The sequence below is a fragment of the Oncorhynchus masou genome, chromosome 11 (genome assembly GCF_036934945.1).
Source record: "Oncorhynchus masou masou isolate Uvic2021 chromosome 11, UVic_Omas_1.1, whole genome shotgun sequence".
NCBI lineage: Eukaryota > Metazoa > Chordata > Actinopteri > Salmoniformes > Salmonidae > Oncorhynchus > Oncorhynchus masou.
The window spans coordinates 29549705-29573172 of record NC_088222.1 but is presented as its reverse complement, the minus strand read 5'-3'; the positions used below and the strand labels follow the sequence as shown (position 1 = coordinate 29573172).

Below are 23468 nucleotides of genomic sequence, written 5' to 3'. Positions count from 1 at the left end.
CTAATGTGTTTGTGCCAATCCATTGTGTTGTGACAAGGTAGCGATGGTATACAGAAGATAGCGCTATTTGGTAAGATAACAAGTCCATATTATGGCAAGAACAGCTCAAATAAGCAAAGACAAAATGACAGTCCATCATTACTTTAAGACATGAAGGTTAGTCAAGATGGAAAATTTCAAGAACTTCTTCAAGTGCAGTTGCAAAAACCATCAAGCGCTATGATAAAACTGTCTCTCATGAGGACCATCACAGGAAAGGAAGACCCAGAGTTACCTCTGCTGCAGATGATAAGTTCCTTAGAGTTAACTGCACCTCAGATTGCAGCCCAAATAAATGCTTCACCGAGTTCAAGGCAAAGAGTGGCTACTTTGAAGAATCTAAAATCTAAAATATATTTTTGATTTGTTTAACACTTTTTTGGTTACTACATGGTTCCGTTATTTCATAGTTTTGATGTCTTCACTATTATTCAACAATCAAGAAAATAGTATAAATACATAAAAAACCCTTGAGTAGGTGTGTCTAAACCTTTGACTGGTACTGTACATATAACAAAAACAACAAATAAACACACTAACATGTGCACACACACACACACACACACACACACACACACGAATGAGGTTAATGAAGATGAATGTGGGACAGGGAGGGATCCAAGGAGAATGTAGAAATGTACACAATAGAGAGGAAAATACAGGAGACATACTGTAGAAGTTGTAAAAAGGTCAAAGGCTCGTTGGCATGTCAGGAAAAGACTCAATGGATCTAAATTAGGATAACAATACAGAAGGGAATAAATAGAAATGAACAAACAATGGAGTCAATCAGTTTAGACCGGGGGGCAGGTAAATGAAGATAGTTGGCTAGAGACAAGGTTTGGGAGGGAGTGGTTAAGGTGGAGAGAGAGGTCAAAAGGTCAAAAGTTAGGGGAATATGTAGGAAGAGAGCAATGGATCTCGAGAGTGAAAGGGATGGAGGCAAGAAAGGAGAGAGAGAATAGGGAGAGGGGCCTCCCGAGTGGTGCAGTGGTCTAAGGCACTGGCCAGCGTCGGCCAGGTTAGGGGAGGGTTTGGCCGGCAGAGATGTTCTTGTCCCATCGCGCACTAGCGACTCCTGTGGCGGGCCGGGCGCAGTGCATGCTGACATGGTCGACAGGTGTACGGTGTTTCTTCCGACACATTGGTGCGGCTGGCTTCCGGGTTAAGAGGGCATTGTGTAAAGAAGCACTTGGCTGGGTTGTGTTTCAGAGGACGCACGGCTCTCGACCTTTGCCTCTCCCGAGTCCGTACGGGAGTTGCAGCGATGGGACAAGACTGTAACTACCAATTGAATAGCACAAAATTGTGGAGAAAAAAAAAGAAAAGGGAGAGAGAAAGATGAAGAGAGAGAAAGTCAACAAGAGGGAGAAATGATGGAGAGAGTTGCAGGAGGAAGAATCAGTGATCCAGAACAGTGAGCAGACAGACAGCAGACAGGAGTTAGAGTTAGGTCAGGAGATACAAAGAGCAAAGCAGCAGAACATCATTATCATCATCTTCATCATCATGCCTCCAAAACATACAGAAGGACACACACACACACACACACACACACACACACACAAAAACAACAACCACAACTGCATCTTGCTTCACCCTTGCTTTTGTTTTGAATGCATTGTAAATAGCAGCCATATGGACATATTTATTCACAAACTCACACAAAACCCTTACAGATGGGACTAATAACACTACCCTTTACCCAGCCATTTACCCAGCCCTTTCCTGCCCCCCCCCCCCAACCCCTCTCTGTCCCATGATGTCCTACCTGGGACGATGGAGACAGTGTCTCTCTCCCAGGACACCACGCTGACGTACTCCTGCACGGCATTGGGAATGAGGCACTTGAACACGGCCACGTTGCCCCGCATGGAGCGCTGGTCTGCCACACGCACCGTATACGGCTCCCTGAACACTGTTATACAGAGAGAGACAAAGTGTTACGGAGGTGGTGTGGATCTAAAAGTCTTATTTTGGTTTAGGAAAAAGTGAATACTGGAGTTGTAGTGGAACACATAAGATGTATTCTGGCAGTCAATATTGTAAGAATCATTAACTGGATTGCAAAATAATCTACTAATAATATTAAATGTGCAAACATATTGGGAACAATTCAGATTCGGTTTTGGATATTGTTTGAACACATCAATAACACTAATCGTACATCTGTTTTCAACTCAATTTCTGAGAAGGATTAACAGAAACATTATTGGCTAGCTACAATCAACACCAGCAACTAATCTATTGTCGTGTATACAACTCAATATAACAAATATGACAGAATAAGTGGATTCTGTTAAAGCACCTGCGGTAGAGATAACAACCCAGCTTAATAAAACCATTGGTATGTGTGGTAGTGGTGGTGCACTGTTCATTCATGTTCATGCAATATTTGGCACTCTCCTGAATGGGCATTAACTAATTAGTGAAATCAGGAGAAGCTAGGACATATTTGAAGGTTGCTAAGAAACTGCTTTGGAAGCCCCCTCCCTGGTAACAGCAGTATAGTGTAGCAAACAGGCAGCGGTGCATTAACGTTGGGATCCTACTGCAGTATAACTACACATCAGTACACATTACTACAGCCCCTTCACATACAGAAACATAGACATACATAGACATATACATATGTCTCAATAATAATATGATATAGGAACAGGGATTAGACATAAAATATGCTCATATGGAAATTGTATCATCTACATTTGAATAATTGCCCGCTGTAGCTATGCAGTAAAGAGATTGTTCACCGAAATGACAATTGTAGATAATATGATGGATATCTAGAAAGTAGACTAGGTTTGGTTTATTTCCTCTACTGTAACTACAGCATCAGCACCAGGAGTGAGAGTGAAACATATGACACCTATACTCCAAATACTCTAACTACAGACCAAGTTACCCCATTACACTACCCTTTGATCTAACTCTAACACAGCACCGTGACCCGAAACCCCTGACTGTAACTTCTGAACCACGTCCCTCCTGACCATAACCGCTACCCTGACCATAACCGCTCCCTGACCATACATAACTCCCTGACCATAACCGCTACCCTGACCATACATAACTCCCTGACCATAACCGCTACCCTGACCATACATAACTCCCTGACCATACATAACTCCCTGACCATACATAACTCCCTGACCATAACCGCTCCCTGACCATACATAACTCCCTGACCATACATAACTCCCTGACCATACATAACTCCCTGACCATACATAACTCCCTGACCATAACACCATAACCGCTCCCTGACCATACATAACTCCCCGCTGACCATACATAACTCCCTGACCATACATAACTCCCTGACCATACATAACTCCCTGACCATACATAACTCCCTGACCATACATAACTCCCTGACCATAACCGCTACCCTGACCATACATAACTCCCTGACCATAACCGCTACCCTGACCATACATAACTCCCTGACCATACATAACTCCCTGACCATACATAACTCCCTGACCATAACCGCCATACATCCCCTGACCATACATAACTCCCTGACCATACATAACTACCATAACTCCATAACTGACCATACATAACTAACCCTGACCATACATAACTCCCTGACCATACATAACTCCCTGACCATAACCCCTGACCATACCCTGACCATACATAACTCCCTGACCATAACCGCTACCCTGACCATACATAACTCCCTGACCATACATAACTCCCTGACCATACATAACTCCCTGACCATAACCGCTCCCTGACCATACATAACTCCCTGACCATAACCGCTCCCTGACCATACATAACTCCCTGACCATAACCGACCATACATAACCCCTGACCATACATAACTCCCTGACCATAACCGACCATACATAACCCTGACCATACACCATAACTCCCTGACCATACATAACTCCCTAACGACCATACACCCCTGACCATACATAACCTGACCATACATAACTCCCTGACCATAACCGCTCCCTGACCATACATAACTCCCTGACCATACATAACTCCCTGACCATAACCGCTCCCTGACCATACATAACTCCCTGACCATACATAACGCCCTGACCATACATAACTCCCTGACCATACATAACTCCCTGACCATAACCGCTCCCTGACCATACATAACTCCCTGACCATACATAACTCCCTGGATATGGGACGTGGCTGCTATGGTTTTGTAAATGCTAATCCCTTGTCTCCTGGGGGTGGGCTTTTGGGTCATGAGGGAATGATGGCAGCAGCAGCAACGAGGAGAGACCAACCGGCTGCCGTGCGGCTCAGATCAGTCTCTCTCTTCTCTCTCGCTTCTCTCTCTCTCTCTCTCTCTCTCTCTCCCTCCATAATCCTCCACTGGCTTGGCTCGCTAGTATTAGTAGGAATATGTATTAGTGCAGGTCGGTGTTGGGAGGCAGAATATGAAAACAGATGTTGACAGCAGGAGGGACGGGGAAGAGACTGTCTGCCCTGATGTGAATGATGGACAGGGAGGGAGAGAGAGAGTGGGAGAGTTAGGAAGGAAGGTGGAACAAGAGAGGTTGTGGAGAACCTACAGTCCAGGGGAATTGTAAAGGTGACCACTTGACAAACTGATTCAACTGACCATCTCACCTCCACTTAGTTTGTCCAGTATATGATACTGTATGAAATAGATCAAATGGATGAACAGGCACAGAGCTATCTACAATATATCCCACATCAGCAATAACCTGTGTTGTTTTATAAGAGGTCCACCTTGTTAAATAGCACTGGCATGAAGTCTAATCAATGGAGTGCACCAATTATGTTTCATAATGAGAGATAATGAATGAAGTGTTCTGCTGCGGTTATATTTAGCATGGTACCAGAGGACAATGTGAGAGGAGGAAGGAGAGAGGAGGAGGAGGAGAAGGAATGACACGGATGGAAATAGAGATACAAAGATGGAGGGAAAACATCACGCAAGTCAGCTGATGCTTTAGGAATAGCATAGCAACCAGCAGCAGTATCAGCAACATCTGCATAGATACTGTCATTAGTGATTTGTTTTTTGGTGCTTATATGACTCATACTGCACATGTACATACCTATGTGTGTGGGCCAGACAATTCAAACCAGTTGAAGCATAAGGGATTAGATGAAGGTTGTGGAGTATAACTAGGGGTACAGGTTGGTGGCCCCAATTCACCATGGTGATGGGGTTAAATGGTTGTGTCGTGTGTAACAAAGTTCAGTGTTACAGTTGTTACAGTTGTTGTGTTACAGTTGCTGTCCCAGCAGAGTAGACTGTGTTCTAGGTCGGTCTGGTTTTGGGACCAGGGTTTGTACAGGTGCCTCTCTGAGTGGCTTGTGTTGTGGCCAGCAGGCTTTTGGCAGCTGTCAATCACTCCCTGCCTTTTGCTTGTTTACATTTTCTCTCTCCATCATTCCCCTCCCTTCTGCCATCGAACCTCTATCGCTGCCCTCTTAGTTACTTCTGTCACTCTGCATCAACACCCTCTATTATCTCACCTCTCTACTTCCCCTCCCCCTCCCTTCTTCACCTGTCCCTTCATTCTGTCCTCTCTTCTCCTATTCACTCTTTTCCCCTCTGCTTTTTATGTTCTCCGCCTGCCCCCTTCTCCCCTCTCCTCACCAGCTTTGACTCTGATATTGGGGCTTCGGATCTTGCCAGCCTGGTTTTCTGCGGTGCAGAAGTAGTCGTTGTCGTGGATGTAGGAGTTGAAGGCGGAGGGTGAGAAGGGGTAGAGTTGGAGGGTGCCATTGGCATGGACGTGGCGGATGTGGGGCACGTCGTAGATGTCATCGCCGGTGGCCAGGTACCAGCGCAGGATGGCGGTGGGGGTGCCGCCCGCCGGGCAGGGCAGAGACACCCCCACCGAGCTGGAGTAGGTCAGCCTCTGGAGGGACGCGTTCACAAAGTACAGCCTGGTAGAGCCCACATCCTCACTGTGTACTGCATGGGGAGAGAGATAGGATAGTTAGTAATAGGTAGGGTAGAGAAAAGTCAATGACATGTAGAACTATATAAGCTAAGTGTCACTGTTGCAAAACAACAGATAACGACTTGCATGAAAAACACTGTTGAGCTCCATATTCAAAATACATATTTGGAACTCTACCCGCGTGTTAGTCAATAAAAAATTACGATAAGAGTAAAAGGGAGATTGAAAAGTAATGACACATAATCAGATGTAATAAAACAAAAGGGGAGGAACATGAATGCCCTTCAAAAGTGTAGCAAAATAATCAGAACAAATGTATGTCAAATGCCCAGCTGCAAACATCAGTCATGTGATGCAGAAAGCCAGGGATTTGAGCTAAAGCCTCTGGTGGGTTACGTGGATGGGGGAGGAGGCCTCTACCTCTACACACACAGACACACACCAAGAGAAAAAACACAGTTATGTGATTGGAATTTGTATGCCAGACACAGAGTTAAGTCTGTTTAATCTTCTTTCATATTTATTACACACACACACACACACACTCACACACACACACACACACCAGGAGTGTTCCTACTGGGTGCTCAGATTAGGGGTACACAACCCCATCAGAGAGATAAAGGGAGAATAACCACAATTCAGAATCAAGGAGGGGACGATTAGAAGAGAAAGGACTATATGCTAGATGGACATATGTGGATGCACAAATCCATCTCACCATTCCCCAAAATATGTAACGGATAGATCCTTTATCCCACAGTGCAGTAATACTTAACAATACAAAGCAAAACCCACAAATCCTAAAAATGTAAAGCAAGGAATTAAGAAATATCAGTACGAGCGAGTCCGGAATATAAATATATATATAAATATACACCCAATCCAAGATGGCGTAGCAGTCGGACGTGTGTTTGTCTTGTCCCATATAAACAGTCGGTTTCGTCGTTTTACATACACTTAGTTTACACACACTTAGGTTGGAGTCATTAAAACTCGTTTTTCAAACACTCCACAAATGTCTTGTTAAACAAACTATAGTTTTGGCAAGTCGGTTAGGACATCTACTTTGTGCGAGACACATTTTTTCAACAATTGTTTACAGACATATTCTTTCACTTATAATTCACTGTATCACAATTCCGGTGCGTCAGAAGTTTACATACACTAAGTTGACTGTGCCTTTAAACAGCTTGGAAAATTCCAGAAAATTATGTCAGGGCTTTAGAAGCTTCTGATAGGCTAATTAACATCATTTGAGTCAATTAGAGGTGTACCTGTAGATGTATTTCAAGGCCTACCTTCAAACTCATTGCCTCTTTGCTTGACATCATGGGAAAATGAAAAGAAATCAGCCAAAAAATTGTAGACCTCCACAAGTCTGGATCATCCTTGGGAGCAATTTCCAAACGCCTGAATTTATCACGTTCATCTGTACAAACAATAGTAAGGATAAACACCATGAGAGTATGCAGTCGTCATACCTCTCAGGAAGGAGACGAGAGATGAATGTACTTTGGTGCGAAAAGTACAAATCAATCCCAGAACAACAGCAAAGGACCTTGTGAAGATGCTGGAGGAAACAGGCACAAAAGTATGTATAGTCACAGTAAAATGAGTCCTATATCTGCATAACCTGAAAGGTCGCTCACCGAGGAAGAAGCAAGTGCTTCAAAACTGCCATAAAAAAGCCAGACAACGTTTTGAAACTGCACATGGGGACAAAGATTGTACTTTTTTGAGAAATGTCCTCTGGTCTGATGAAACAAAAATAGAACTGTTTGTCCATAATGACCATCATTATCTTTGGGGGAAAAAGAGGGAGGCTTGTAAGCCGAAGAACGCCATCCCAACCGTGAAGCACGAGGGTGGCAGCATCATGTTGTGGGGGTGCTTTGCTGCAGGAGGGAGTGGTGCACTTCACAAAATAGATGGCATCATGAGGAAGGATAATTATGTGGATATATTGAAGCCACATCTCAAGACATCAGTCAGGAAGTTAAAGCTTGGTCGCAAATGGGTCTTCCAAATGGACAATGACCCCAAGCATATTTCCAAAGTTGTGGCAAAATGGCTTAAGGACAACAAAGTCAAGGTATTGGAGTGGCCATCACAAAGCCCCATAGAACTTTTCTGGGCAGAACTGAAAAAGCGTGTGCAAGCAAGGAGGCCTACAAACCTGGCCAAAATTCACTCAATTTATTGTGGGAAACTTGTGGAAGGCTACCCGAAATGTTTGACCCAAGTTAAACAATTTAAAGGCAATGCTACCAAATACTAATTGAGTGTATGTACACTTCTGACCCACTGGGAATGTGATGAAATAAATAAAAGCTGAAATAAATAATTCTCTCTACTTTTATTCTGACATTTCACATTCTCAAAATAAGTGGTGATCCTACCTGGCCGAAGACAGTGAATTTTTACTAGGATTAAATGTCAACAATTGTGAAAAACTGAGTTTAAATGTAGTTGGCTAAGGTCTATGTAAAGTTCCAACTTCAACTCTATATATTTCAATCTCACTATGATCTAAATACACTTTCCTGCAATCCGCCTCGCCCAATGTGGTACGGATCTGCTATTTGTATATGTTATAACTGGAACCTCCATCAGAAGCTAGCCAGATAACTAGCTACTAGCTAGTAGTCACTGTTAGCCACAACTAGCAGTCTTCACCTTTAGCTCGGACACCAGCCAGCTTTAGCTCGGTCAATACCTGCCAGTCTGCACAGCGCGATATCAACCCAGAGCATATCAGACTGCTTTTCTCCACCACATCACCGGATTCCTGCCGCAAGCTCTAGGCCATTGCACCAGATCATGGCAGCTAGCTAGCTGTAACTGAGTGGCTACTGCTGTCTAACGCCTCTGTCCCAAAGCAAGCACCAGTTAGCCTTGAGCTAGCCTCGAGCTAGGCCCATCTCCTGGCTAGCCGAAGAGGTAAAACCTTGACTTATCCAGTTGCGGCCCACTTCTTAGAGGCAGGCCACTCGATTTCATCTCTGCGTTATATTGGCATCGAACATGTCACCCTCCCTAGGAGAGGGGGTGACCTTGATAATTTAGAGGCTGCCTGGATCTTTAATTTAAAGACCCTTGCGCCCTTCGGTCTCAACGTAGACTTTGATCTGAAGCCATTCTTGTGATTATTGTGGCTTTGCCATTGTAATTGTGTGTAAACTTGTCAAATTAATCTATGATCGTATGCTATCCATTTGTTTGTATGCTGTTCTTTGTATGACATTTTAATATTTGATTATTAACCAATGATATTAGGCCACTCCTGGCCATGATTACAGACACCTGTGTCCTTTGACACTATATAAACGAGTCATCCCGCAGTGTTTGTGATTATACCCTGATGAAGACAGCTTGGCTGTCGAAACGTTGGTATTAAATTTTTGCATCTGAGCTCCAAGAGTGTGCGGCTCTCTTTTATTTTTATTAGCCGAAGAGGTATACCCGCTAATTTGTGGGCTACAATACCTCTTTTGCAATTGGCCTGGACCCTTTATTGCCGACACGGAGCCCCGCCGATCCATCACGACTAGTCTTCCGATGTAATCGTCCGAAGTGGTTTCAACAGGCCTTTCCGTTGCGATGTCGCCGAAGACACAACTGCTAGCCCCGGCCCGCTAGCATTCTGAACTTCGTGCCTCCCGCTCGCTTAGCATAGTAGCGACTACCGAACAGCTCCCTGACTCACCTACTATTGCTCATTGGACCCTATGGTCACTCAGCTACACATGCCTCTCTCTAAAGTCTTGTCTTCTGCTGTTTCGGTTAGTTATTATTGTTTTATTTCACTGAGTCCCTAGTCCAGCCCAACATGGCTTAGATAGCTCTTTTGTCACACATCCCACACATGGGGAGACCTCACCTGGCTTAACTGGTGTCTCCAGAGTTGCAAGCTCTCTCATCATCACTCAATGCCTAGGTTTACCCCCACTGTGCTCACATCCTACCATATCCTTGTCTGTACATTATGCCCTGAATCTATTCTACCATGCCCAGGAATCTGCCCCTTTTATTCTCTGTTCCCAAAGCACTAGACGACCAGTTCTTATAGCCTTTAGCTGTACCCTTATCCTACTCCTCCTCTGTTCCTCTGTTGATGTAGAGGTTAACAGGCCCTGCAGCCCCCAGCATTACACCTATTCCCCAGGTGCTCTCATTTGTTGACTTCTGTAAACATAAAACCCATGCATGTTAACATCAGAAGCCTCATCCCTAAATGTGTTTTATTCACTGCTTTAGCATATTCCGCCAACCCTGATGTCCTAGCCGTGTCTGAATCCTGGCTTAGGAAGGCCACCAACAAATCTGAAATTTCCATCCCCAACTACAACATTTTCCATCAAGATAGAACTGCCAAAAGGGGCGAAGTTGCAATCTACTGCAGAGATAGCCTGCAGAGTTCTGTCATACTATCCAGGTCTGTGCCCAAACAGTAAGAGCTTCTACTTTTAAAAATCTACCTTTCCAGAAATAAGCCTCTCACTGTTGCCGCTTGGTATAGACCCCCTCAGCCCCCAGCTGTGCCCTGGACACCATATGTGACTTGATTGCCCCCCATCTATCTTCAAAGTTCGTACTGTTAGGTGACTTAAACTGGGATTTGTTTAGCACACTGGCCCTTCTACAATCTGTAAACATGGGCACCCTCATAGATATTATCCTGACCAACTTTCCCTCTAAATACACCTCTACTGTCTTCAACCAGGATCTCAGCGATCACTGCCTCATTGCCTGCATCCGTAATGGGTCTGCGGTCAAATGACCACCCCTCATCACTGTCAAATGCTCCCCAAAACACTTCAGTGAGCAGGCCTTTCTAATCAACCTGGCCCGGGTATCCTGGAAGGATATTGACCTCATCCCGTCAGTAGAGGATGCCTGGTTGTTCTTTAAAAGTGCTTTCATCACCATCTATATAAGCATGCCCCATTCAAAAAATGTTGCACTAAGAACGGATAAAGCCCTTGGTTCACTTCAGACGTGACTGCCCTTGACCAGCACAAAAACATCTTGTGGCGTACTGCATTAGCATCGAATAGCCCCAGCAATATGCAACTTTTCAGGGAATTCAGGAACCAATATAAACAGTCAGTTAGGAAAGCTTTTCAAACCGAAATTTGCATCCTGTAGCACTAATTCCAAAAGGTTTTGTGCCACTAATGTCCATGGAGAATAAGAGCACCTCCTCCCAGCTGCCCACTGTACTGAGGATAGGGAACACTGTCACCAACGATAAATCTACGATAATGGAGAATTTCAAGAAGCATTTTTCTACGGATGGCCATGCTTTCCACCTGGCTACCCCTACCCTGGCCAACAGCTCTGCATCCCCCGCAGCATTTTGCCAAAGCCCTCCCCGCTTCTCCTTCACCCAAATCCAGATAGCTGATGTTCTGAAAGAGCTGCAAAATCTGGATCCTCCAATCAGCTGGGCTAGACAATCTGGACCCTCTCTTTCTAAAATGATCTGCCGAAATTGTTGCAACCCCTATTTACTAGCCTGTTCATTCTCTCTTTCGTATCGTCTGAGATCCCTAAAGATTGGAAAACTGCCACGGTCATCCCCCTCTTCAATGGGGGAGACACTCGAGACCCAAACTGTTATAGACCTATATCCATCCTGCCCTGCCTTTTTAAAGTTTTCTAAAACCAAATTAACAAACAGATCCCGACCATTTCGAATCCCACCAAACCTTCTCCACTATGAAATCTGGTTTCTGAGCTGGTCATGGGTGCACCTCAGCCACGCTCAAGGTCCTAAATGATATCATAACCGCCATAGATAAAACACAGTACTGTGTACCTTCAAACGAGCTTCAATGGCATACAACACTCCTTCCATGGCCTCCAACTGCTCTTAAAAGCAAGCAAAACTAAATGAATGCTCTTCAACCGATTGCTGCCCGTCTATCATCACTACTCTGGACGGTTCTGACTTAGAATATTTGGACAATTACAAATACCTAGGTGTCTGGTTAGACTGTAAACTCTCCTTCCAGACTCACATTAAGCATCTCCAATACAAATTAAATCTAGAATCGGCGTCCTATTTCGCAACAAAGCCTCCTTCACTCATGCTGCCACAAACATACCCTTGCTGCCAAACATACCCTCGTAAAACTGACTCTCCTGCCGATCCTCGACTTCGGCGATGTCATTTACAAAATAGCCTCCAACACTCTAATCAGAAAATTGGATGTAGTCTATCACAGTGCCATCCGTTATGTCACCAAAGCCCCATATACTGGCCCTCGTTACATATTTGTCGCCAAACCCACTGGCTCCAGGTCATCTGCAAGTCTTTGCTAGGTAAAGCCCCACCTTATCTCAGCTCACTGGTCACCATAGCAACACCCACCCGTAGCACGCACTCCAGCAGGTATATTTCACTGGTCATCCCCAAAGCCAACACCTCTTTTGACCGCCTTTCCTTCCAGTTCTCTGCTGCCAATGACTGGAACGAATTGCAAAAATCTCTGAAGCTGGAGACATATCTCCCTCACTAACTTTAAGCATCAGCTGTCAGAGCAGCTTACCAATCACTGTACCTGTACACAGCCCATCAGTAAATAGCACACCCAACTACCTCAGCCCCATATCGTTATTTATTTTTTTGCTCTTTTGCACCCTAGTATTTCTACTTGCACATCATCATCCGTACATATATCACTCCAGTGTTAATGCTAAATTATTTCACCACTATGGCCTATTTAATGCCTTACCTCCCTAACCTTACTACATTTGCACACACTGTACATAGATTTTTATATTGTGTTATTGACTATATGTTTGTTATCCCATGTGTAACTATCTGTTGTTGTTTTTGTCATACTGCTTTGCTTTATCTTGGCCCGGTCGCAGTTGTAAATGAGAACTTGTTCTCAACTGGCCTACCTTGTTAAATAAAGGTTAGATATTTTTTTAAAGAGGATGGTGTGTATAGACAGTATGGACAGTATATGAACAGAAAAGTTGTGTACAGCCATAGTTATATAGGATGAGCATTGACTAGAATACAGTATATAAAATGTGCTTACCAAGTCACATAATAAGTTGCATGGACTCAATCTGTTACTACATTATCTCTGTACCCCACAAATACAATTATCTGTAAGGTCCCTCAGTCAAGCAGTGAATTTTAAACACAGATTCAACCACAAAGACCAAGGAGATTTTCCAATGGCTAGCAAAGAAGGGAACCTATTGGTAGATGGGTAAAAATAAAAACATTTAAGCAGACATTGAATATCCCTTTGAGCATGGTGAAGTGAATTAATTATACTTTGGATGGTGTATCAATACACCCAGTCACTACAAAGATACAAGCATCCTAACTAACTCAGATGCCGGGGAGGATGGAAACCGCTCAGGGATTTCACCATGAGTTACAGAGTTTAATGGCTTGTGTAGTTACACAATACTAACCTAAATGGCAGAGTTAAAGGAAGGAATAATGGATGCATGCTATTCTAAATCGTGCATCCTATTTGCAAAAAGGCATTAAAGTAAAACAGCAAAAACTGTCCTGAATACAAAGTATTACGTTGGAGGCTATTTCAACACATCACTGAGTACCACTCTCCATATTTTCAATCATGGCAGTGGCTGCCTCATGTTATAGGTATGCTTGTCATCAGCAAAGACTAGGGAGATTTTTAGGATAAAAAGAAACAGAATAGAGCTAAGCACAGGCAAAATCCTAGAGGAAAACCTGGTTCAGTCTGACACTGGGAGACAAATGCACCTTTCAGCAGGACAATAACCTAAAACAAGGCCAAATATACACTGGAGTTGCTTACCAAGACAACATTGAACATTCCTGAGTGGCCTAGTTACAGTTTTGACTTAAATCGGCTTGAAAATCTATGGCAAGACTTGAAAATGTTTGTCTAGCAATGATCAACAACCAACTTAATAGAGCTTGAAGAATATTTTAAAGAATAATGTGCAAATATTGTACAATACAGGTGTGCAAAGCTCTTAAAGACTTACCCAGAAAGACTCACAACTGTAATCACTGTATTGACTCAGGGGTGCAAATACTTATGTCAATTAGATATTTCTGTATTTCATTTTGAATACATTTGCTAACATTTCTAAACACGTTTTCATTTCGTCATTATGGAGTAATATGTGTAGTTGTGTGAGATTTTTTTTGATTTAATCAATTTTGAATTCAGGGTGTAACACAACAAAATGTGGAATAAGTCAAGGGGTGTTAACACTTTCTGAAGGCACTGTACATAGGGCAGCAGTCTCTAAGATGCAGGGTAGAGTACCGGGTGGTAGCTGGCTAGTAACAGTGACTAAGTTCAGGCCAGGGTACTGGGTGGAGGTCGGCTAGTAGTGACTGTTTAACAGTCTGATGGCTGTTTTTCAGTCTCTCGATCTCAGCCTTGATGCACCTGTACTGTCTCCGCCTTCCAGATGGCGGCAGGGTGAACAGACCCGTTGCTCGGGTGACTGAGGTCCTTGATGATCTTCTTGGCTTTCCTGTGACACTAGGTACTGTAGATGTCCTGGAGGGATGGCAATGTGTCCCCGGTAATGCATGGGGCTGACCACACCACCCTCCGCAGAGCCATGCAGTTGTGGGAGGTGCAATTGCCGTAGCAGGTGGTGATACAGACAAGATACTCTCAATGGTTCACCTGTAGAAGTTTGTGAGGGTCTTAGGGGCCAGGACAAATTTCTTCAGCCTCCTGAGGTTGTGGATGGACCATTTCAGGTTGTCAGTGATATGCACACCGAGGACCTTAAAGCTTTTCACCCTCTCTACTGAGTTCCGACAATGTGGATGGGGGCATGCTCTCTCTGGTGTCTCCTGAAGTTCACAATCAAGCTCCTTCGATTTGTTGACGTTGAGGGAAAGGTTATTATCCAGGTACCACTCTGCCAGGGCCCTCAACTCCTCCCTGTAGGCTGTCTCGTCATTGTTGGTAATCAGGCCTAACACTGCTGTGTCGTCTGCAAACTTGATCATTGAGTTGGAGATGTGCGTGGCCCCGAAGTCATGGGTGAACAGGGAGCACAGGAGGGGGTTGAGCACGCGCCCATGTTGAGGATCAGCATAGCGGAGGTGATGTTGCCTACCTTCATCACCTGGTGTCGACCCGTCCGGAAGTCCAGGATCCAGTTGCGCAGGGACGGGGTTCAGACCCAGGGCCTTGAGCTTAGTGATGAGCTTGGAGGGCAATATGGTTTTGAAGGCTGAGATATACAGTAGTTGATGAACAGCATTCTTACATGGGTATTCCTGTTGTCCAGATGGGATAGGGCAGTATGCAGTGCATTGGTGATTGAGTGATCTGTGGATCTGTTGGGGCAGTATGCAAATTGTAAGGGGTCTAGGGTGCCAGGTAAGGTGGAGGTCATATGATCCTTAACTAGCCTCTCAAAGTACTTCATGATGGCAAAAGTGAGTGCTACGGAGTGATAGGCATTTAGTTCAGTTACCTTCGCTTTCTTGGGTACAGGAAGAATGGTGGACATCTTGAAGCAAGTAGGGACAACAGAATGGCAGATGGAGAGATTGATTATGTCCGTAAACACTCCAGCCAGTTGGTCTGCGCTCTCAGGAAGCGGCTTGGGATGCCTTCTGGGCCGGCAGCCCTGCGAGGGTTCATTCACCTCTACCTCTAGACTCTCTCTCTATTGTCCAGCCCCTCCAACACTACTGTCCAAACCATCTGCACCAGGCTCTCTAGTACCCCTAGAGTAAACACTTAGGCTAATTGATTGTAAATTTGTGTATGCTAGTGTGTACGTTGTGCTGTTGACAGACAGGTTGGTTACATTTATAGGTTAAGAATTCAGATGGTGGTGATAGCAACACATTAAACTATGCAGCTTTTTCTAACAGCATCAGCACTATGGACAGATTCTATGCATTTACCCAAGAGTAAGATCAGATCCACAGACAGAGTCTAGAAATTAACCCTGGAGTAAGATCTCCTCCTATGGATAGTGATGCTTCCATAGGCTATATAATCCCACCTAAGGGCTAGTTCATAATGCCACGAGTCATGTCCCCTTGAAAGAACAGTAGCACTCACTCCTGGCTTTATGATCTGGGCTCAACATAACATTGATGTTAGATGTGAAGTGAGGGCAGCATGCTACAGATGGTAAATATGAACTCTAGCCGTCCATCTGATGGTGGACTGCAGAATCCAGGTCAGACATGCTCCCCCACCCCAATGCACGAGCCATGCCCCCCTTTTCTCCCTCCCCTCTGCAGATTACTGATAATGGCCCCCGAGCATAAAGCCCATATTAAAGATGACAATATCTATAATCTCCCAATGGGGAGAGGACTAAAGTGGAGGGGTGGAGTGGTGGAGGGGGGAAAGGCAGGCTGAGAGGTTGGGGGGGGCTGGGCAGCAGGACCACCCCTCTTTAGATTAGGGGCCTGGGGGCTGGAGGGGTGAGGGTGGTTAAAAGAGGGGTACTGGGCAGGATCGAGTGGGGAGTGGGTGAGAGAGGGGGGGATCAACCAGCCCACTCAAAGCCTGTCACAAACAGACACACACCACATAAACATGCCACAAGCGGAATTTAGGGAACGCTCACACTGGGTGGAGACAGAGGGGTTGCCATGGTGGCACTGGCATGTGACAAAAAAATATATACACAACATACTGTGTGTGAATACAGTGTGTTGGTTGTATTTTGAGGGGGTGAACTGGGGGCAAGTGACTTCCATCCAAGTCAATGGAAGGAGAAACCATCCGGACTATTAATTAACAGCCAGGTCACCTGTGATACAATTCAGTATTCGACATCCATCCATGTCTGAGGACGCCAGGAGATAACGTGGACACCGGCCACTGGGGTCAACAGTTAGCGCTATTCCCTTCAAGTGGGTTTAGATTTTGAGTGTTGTGGGCGGGGATGGCAAATGGGCGTAATTATCTGACTGATTCCAAAGGTTGCAAGGCAGTTTTTGAGATTTTTGTTTTTAAGCCTATCCCAAACCTTAACCTTTCAGAGTTAATGCCTAAACTTTTCATTTTTAAGTATTTTTTGTTGTAGTTGTATTTTACTCCCTTTTTCATTTAGGATCTCATCGCTGCAACTGCCAATGGGCTCGGGAGAGACGAAGGTCAAGTCATGCGTCCTCCGAAACATGACCTGCCAAACCGCGCTTCATAACACCCACCCGCTTAACCCGGAAGCCAGCTGCACCATTGTGTCGGAGAAAACACTGTTCAACTGACAACCGAAGTCAGCCTGCAGGCGCCTGGCTCTCCACAAGGAGTCGCTAGACCGCGATGAACCAAGTAAAGCCTCCCCTGCCAAACCCTCCCCTAAACCCAGACGATGCTGGGACAATTGTGTCCCTTTGGGGCACCCGGTCACAGCATGGGATCAAACCCGGTGCAGTGCCTTAGACCGTTGTGCCACTCGGGAGGCCCATTAATACCTAAACTTAACCTGAGTTAATGCCTAAACTTAACCTTAAAGACTTTGAAATTTGACGTTTGTAACAACTTCGAAATTTGATATTAGATAACCATGGATAAATGTCTAATTCTGACATGAGACTGTGAGAGCTGGTTGTTAATTAATGGCTCAAATGGCCTTCCCATCTCCATTTTGTGGAATTATGAGCTGCTTCTCAGAAAAACAGTCAGTCTGAATGGATCAAATCATTCAGCAAAAACATTCTAGCATCCCATTTGACTGTGCATTGACTGCCAGCCAATAATGTACTATGTCATGTTAACACATTAACAAACCCCCTTTCAATCAAATTCAGTCCAAAGCATCTGAGTTCAGTGTTGACCGGATATCTGGGGACACCAGTAGAACTGGGAGTTCAGTCCTAATAAAACACAATGAGGAAAAACAATAGGAAATATGTATAATGAAACGCATCCATGTCCCCTCATTCATTGTGAGGTGTTTTCATTGCAGTGCATTGGAGCCTGTTAATGGTGTTGGTAGAACTGAGCCCTGGCTTGCTGGCTGCAGGAGTGAGTGTGCGCAGAACACACTGAGCCACTATTTTATGCAGCCTGCTTGAGAACGAGCCATGAATATGTATGTCGGAGAGGCAGAAGCCATTGCCTATGCAAGACTTCATTATGCATAATACAGCTGGTCTACGCCTCTCCGGTGTGCGCGCACATGCACAAACATACACACATACACACTCACTCCACACACACACACGCACACACAATCGTATCATGTGTTAAACACAATCCACACACTGATGAGCTGGTAAATAAATGCCCACACCCCCACATTCCCTTTCATATACAAACCATCAAACCCGCAGTCCCTGAACCAAACGAAATGCATAATGCTTTCTCCTCTTCTCCATCTTCCCCCTTTTTGTCTCTCTCTCTCTCCCTCGTTCTCTCTTTAACCCTCTGCTCATGTGCATACACATCAGTGCTCCCTCTGTCTCAACCCCCATCCTCTTTTCGCTCTCTGTCACACATCATGGAGCACCTCTTCCCATGGAGACAGATGTAGGATCATTTTCAGACTGCCTGGAACTCCACTTCCTACCTCTCCTTCCCTCCATCTCCCTGTGATGGAGGTAGGTGTAAGCTTATGAATAATCCTTAGGGGTCTGGCATAAGTAGGTGGTTGGTGTGGGGTGGGAAGATGTGAGGGCTGGGCTGGTGGGTTGTTGGGGGTTATATCTAATCAAGGCAGGGGTTTTGCCCCCCTGCTTTCTGTACACCATATACCCCATCACCCCCAAGGCCCGTGCTGCGTCAGTGAAAAAGTGTGCTACTTCAGCAGTCCCCTGGGACCAGCTCCCCCTTACATCAAAGCAGCCAGTTTCTCTCTTAATGTGAATATCAAATCTGTAGATCACAAGTCCCAGCAGTCTGCATAAAACTGCCCCTCCCCCAGCCTTTAATTCTGCCTAGTGATGAGGGGTAGAAGGAGGAGTGTGTGTGAGAGAGAGAGAGAGAGAGAGAGAGAGAGAGAGAGAGAGAGAGAGAGAGGAGAGAGGAGATGGAGAGGGAGAGGGAGAGGGAGAGGGAGAGGGAGAGGAGAGAGAGAGAGAGAGAGAGAGAGAGAGAGAGAGAGAGAGAGGGAGAGAGGGAGAGGGAGAGTGAGAGAGTGAGAGAGGGAGAGTGAGAGTGAGAGAGAGGGAGAGAGAGGGAGAGGGAGAGAGGGAGGGAGAGAGGGAGAGAGGGAGGGAGAGAGGGAGAGATAAAAATAAAGAGAGAAAGAGTGAGCATACCTTCGACAACCACCTGCCAGAACATAAACATTTCCCCAAATACAGTAAGACCCGAGGTGATAACAGGCTTGGACACCTCACCTGTCATCCGTCAGGACGCATGTAATTGACATATTTCATATCCCTTTTTTTTCAAACATAGCCTATCCATTCCTTATCCATTCTAATCATCTAATGCATTTTTATTCGACATAACTTATCCCATTCGGGTAGGCTACATTGTGACGACGGGTTGAGAGAGGAGCGGGAGGATGCAGGGGGACTGAGACGAATAGGAAAGCAGATGTGCCATGATAGACGTGTAAGATCCTATCGCTGAACGCTATATGGCTCCGCTCCGCGCGCTCTGAGATCCGCTGCGCTCGCCCTGCCAGCCTCACCACTGCAACGCGCCACTTACACCAGCTGCAGTAACGTTCACATCTCACAATACTATTACAAAGTTAGGTAGGCTTAATCACCATTACACGGCGGTAAAACGTATATTTCTGAGTTCCTCATTAGAGGCAAGGGCAACCCCGGCCACAATGCCATATAAATCGATTTTTTTCCCATGCACTCCATTGAAAAAGTTTGCGGGATGATTTTAAAGGGTTAAAGTTTGAAGGATTCTTTGGCCTCAAATGAAAACAATAACAAAAGCAATAGTGCAAACTGTATACACCATATTATGAATAGGTTAATCATATTGACTCATTAATGAACCCAGGACACACACAGCACAGGTTTAAGCTATTCAAGGAACCAAATAAACGTGTTAGAATTAGTATATAGCTTACAACAGATAACCGAAACGAAAATGTGATTGATTCTAAATGTACGAATGTAATTTGACAAGAAAATGAAGTGAGTAGGCCTAGGCGTATGTTACAGCCCGGGCCATAAGCCAAGGCGAAGTTTCAAATAAAGGCAGTGCATTTATTCTTTCAGCATTATTCAATATTTAAAAAAGTGATTTGTGAGCATATTTGACTAGAAAAATAAAATCATGTAATTATATATTGGCACTCTTCTGTCCTGTTACCCGCTTTGCTGCTCTGTCATTGGGTGATGCGGCAGATCGCAACGCTAATTGCGCAGCTGAGGGGAGAAGGCAGCTGGGGATTTGGGCTAAAATTGAGAGAGACCAATTTTGAATGTTTCTATTTTCTACTAGGGAGGACAGGAGAGGGAGGGTTGGGTATGGAGGGGGAGAGGGTGACAGTAGCCTAGGAGCTTATGACAGAGGAGGGAATGCCTTATAACCACATATATTTGGATTAATTAAGCTCAATTTCGAAATACCATTGACGGGACCATTTTATTATATATATTTTATTTTTATTTCATAATTATAAAAAAAATCAATAGACCAATAAATCCTTAGAAATTACACTGAAAATACAAACTGCTTTACAACAATTATAGCATTTCTGAAATCAATACATAATTAATTGTTAATCATTCTAGGCAATAAATAATTCAAATGTGTGTGTGTGTGTTGGATTATCATAATTTGTATTTGGTCAAAAATAGCAAACGGGTGGTCAGGTAAATAAATTCCATATTGACAAAATTGTCTATTTCCCATCTTCAGTAATGAAATTTTGCGCTATAATAGTCATAAAATATCCTATTTCATTTAGCTTCATTGGTTTTAAGCCTAAAGATGTAATGACTGTTCATCACCTAATGATATAGAAAATGAATACTAATTAATTACACAGCCATTTGGACTAAAATAAGGTCTCTTTGATTTGTTTCTTTCATTTATGTAGGCTAATTGACCAATTATGTAACCCATGTCTCGCTGTAAGTCATTCGCTAGCCCATTGAATTGGGTGTGTTTGCGTTGTGAAATGGGTCCAAGTATGTGCGGGAAAATATTAAACAAAAATTAGATGTTTAAATGCAACATATTAAAATGAAGCATTTAACAATAACCTTCAAATAGATGGTCACAGTTCAATTATACACATAAACTTTGGGGCAAACAGTCCCAATGCAATGCAGAGAGGGAGGGCTGTCCCCTTTCCCACAGACAGACAGAGACAGAGACAGGGACAGAGACAGAGACAGGGAGAGACAGAGAAACAGAGAGAGAGAGAGAGAGAGAGAGAGTGAGAGAGAGAGAGAGAGAGAGAGAGAGAGAGAGAGAGAGAGCAGCCAGGGTTCAGGTGGGCTATTAGAGGGAATCACGCCTGGGCTTGTCCATATTCACCCACGCATCTGGGGTCTTCTTTGGTCAAATAAATTAAGATCGAATTAAATAGATTTAAAAAGACATTTGGATGCTGGTATGAGAACATTGTGCCTTTACTTATTAACTTGACTTTTCATATTATTTTAATTGATATGCATTCAGGGAGACATTCAAATGCTTGAATGGTCCACATGTACTTACACCCAATTACCTAATTAAATAATTATTAACACAAAACAGCCTAAATAAAAGTAGGCGCCAATGTGAGCTTATATCGTGGGTTTGCCCTTCCAGTGTTGACAGACACGTCAGATAGGCCTATATATCAAGACATAAGAAGAACAAAAACATATCTACCCATCCTCCAGGCCCATGCCATTTATGAAATTATAACTCGTAAATATGCATATACATAACTCCAAACAGTCAGGCTAAACAATGGACTACACACTAAGATGCTGTTGAGTTTCTGTGTTATTTTCAACGCAGATTTGCAGGATTATTATAATACACTGTAATAGCAAGAGAGATCAGTTTGGTAATTCGTTCGGGATTTGCAGCCATATTGAATCAGCCTTTGAAATGTGAGGATTTTTCATCGTCAAAAACAGAAGGCACTTTATAAATCATTAAACGAAAATTAAACTCATAATGTCCACAAAATAAACGAAGAAATTCTGAAAAGAGTAATTGTATTTTCATTATGGGGTAATTAATTTGGGTGTAATCATTTGTCTAATAAGATGTCTTTGGTTTGTTATTTCATTTTTCAACATGGCAACTACTCATTGACAGACACAGACTCTTGCCAAAAATCTCATCACCTCCCAAAAATCACCACAGCACACCTCCAGAATAGTGCGCCTGTGTCCACAGCCAAGCGCTTAAAACGCATTCACAGACATACCCACAAACCGAGACCAATAGGCCAAACAACCACAGCAAAATAATTTACTAACACTGAAAAAAATGATAAGAATCGATTTCAACAAATACTTTGCACAACATGTGCCCATTCAAGTTTTGACCTCTAAAAAAAGTCAACAATTCAGGCATTTCAAGACCTGTTTTCATCTCCCTCTCCCACCTCGTTCTGCCTATCCAGCCATTTTACATATTCATAACTCTCGTTGGTTATAATGCGAAAACAAACCGTGCTATCAGCACCATCTGCGGCGTCACCGACCAGTGCACACGGCCACACATCGACAACAAAATATATTTCACACCTAAAACACCTCTACATGCATCTTTACAAAATGCCTATGCATTTTGTAGACAAACAAAGTAATTTACACTTAATTTTCAAATCCAATCTCTCCTAATTGCATGGCTTCCAATGATGGCTACATCAATGCAGTTGTTCTCCTTCTACATCTCCATGTTTCTTTACAATTATTGGTAATTATTACAGTACTTTTGATCAGGATAGTATAAGTGAGACACTCACTGGATTTAATTTATTAAGGTAATACATAAAAACAGTGTTTCTTACCTTCCCGGAGAGAGTACAGCAGGAGTAAAGTTACAAGCCACATGCCATAAATAGCAGGTATATTTTTCAGGAATGTTTGGCAATCCTGGCAAGTGTGCGGCGCAGTCAATGGCCAGGCGAGTCTCGGTGCTGGACTGGCGACTATGCTCCCTGGCGGTCTCTCCAGCCCTGCTGCCCGGATAACCATCGCAGGGAAATGAGAAGCGCCTGAGCCCCGCCCACGTCCCCTCCCTTCGACGTGACTACAGAACATGCAAGCGAAGCCTCCCTTCGTAGTCTAATGAGACACGGTCAAAATATACGTCACACGCCAAATGGAACCACTAAGGGTCGAGTTGAGTTGAGGAGTGGATATTCGGTCACTTTTCGGTGGAAAGGAGGGAGTGTGCTCCGGATTGACGCGGACAGGTGGATGGCTACTGTCTCTGACACAGGTGAGCGCGCCCACCTGTGCAACACACGGAATGAACTGGCCTTTTCTCTCCGCTTTGGATGGATCTACTCCAGATACCGTTGGATACTTTGAAACCAAATCACTATAATCAACAATATTACTTGTCTGTTTATTTCTGCATTCACTCAGTCGCTGAGTGA

The 23468-nt window shown here is 44.1% G+C and overlaps 1 protein-coding gene across 1 annotated transcript in view; it reads right to left on the bottom strand.

Moving 5' to 3' along the window:
* LOC135548468 (cell adhesion molecule DSCAML1-like) overlaps positions 1–23061 on the bottom strand; it is a 79447-nt gene extending 56386 nt beyond the window's left edge. Inside the window, exons 1-3 of the mRNA XM_064978097.1 lie at positions 22875–23061; positions 5654–5974; positions 1811–1957 (exon numbers count right to left, since the gene is read on the bottom strand). Coding sequence (XP_064834169.1) covers positions 1811–1957; positions 5654–5974; positions 22875–23061 — 655 coding nt within the window. The remainder of the gene's footprint in view (positions 1–1810; positions 1958–5653; positions 5975–22874) is intronic.
* Between the last annotated feature and the right edge of the window lie 407 nt (positions 23062–23468).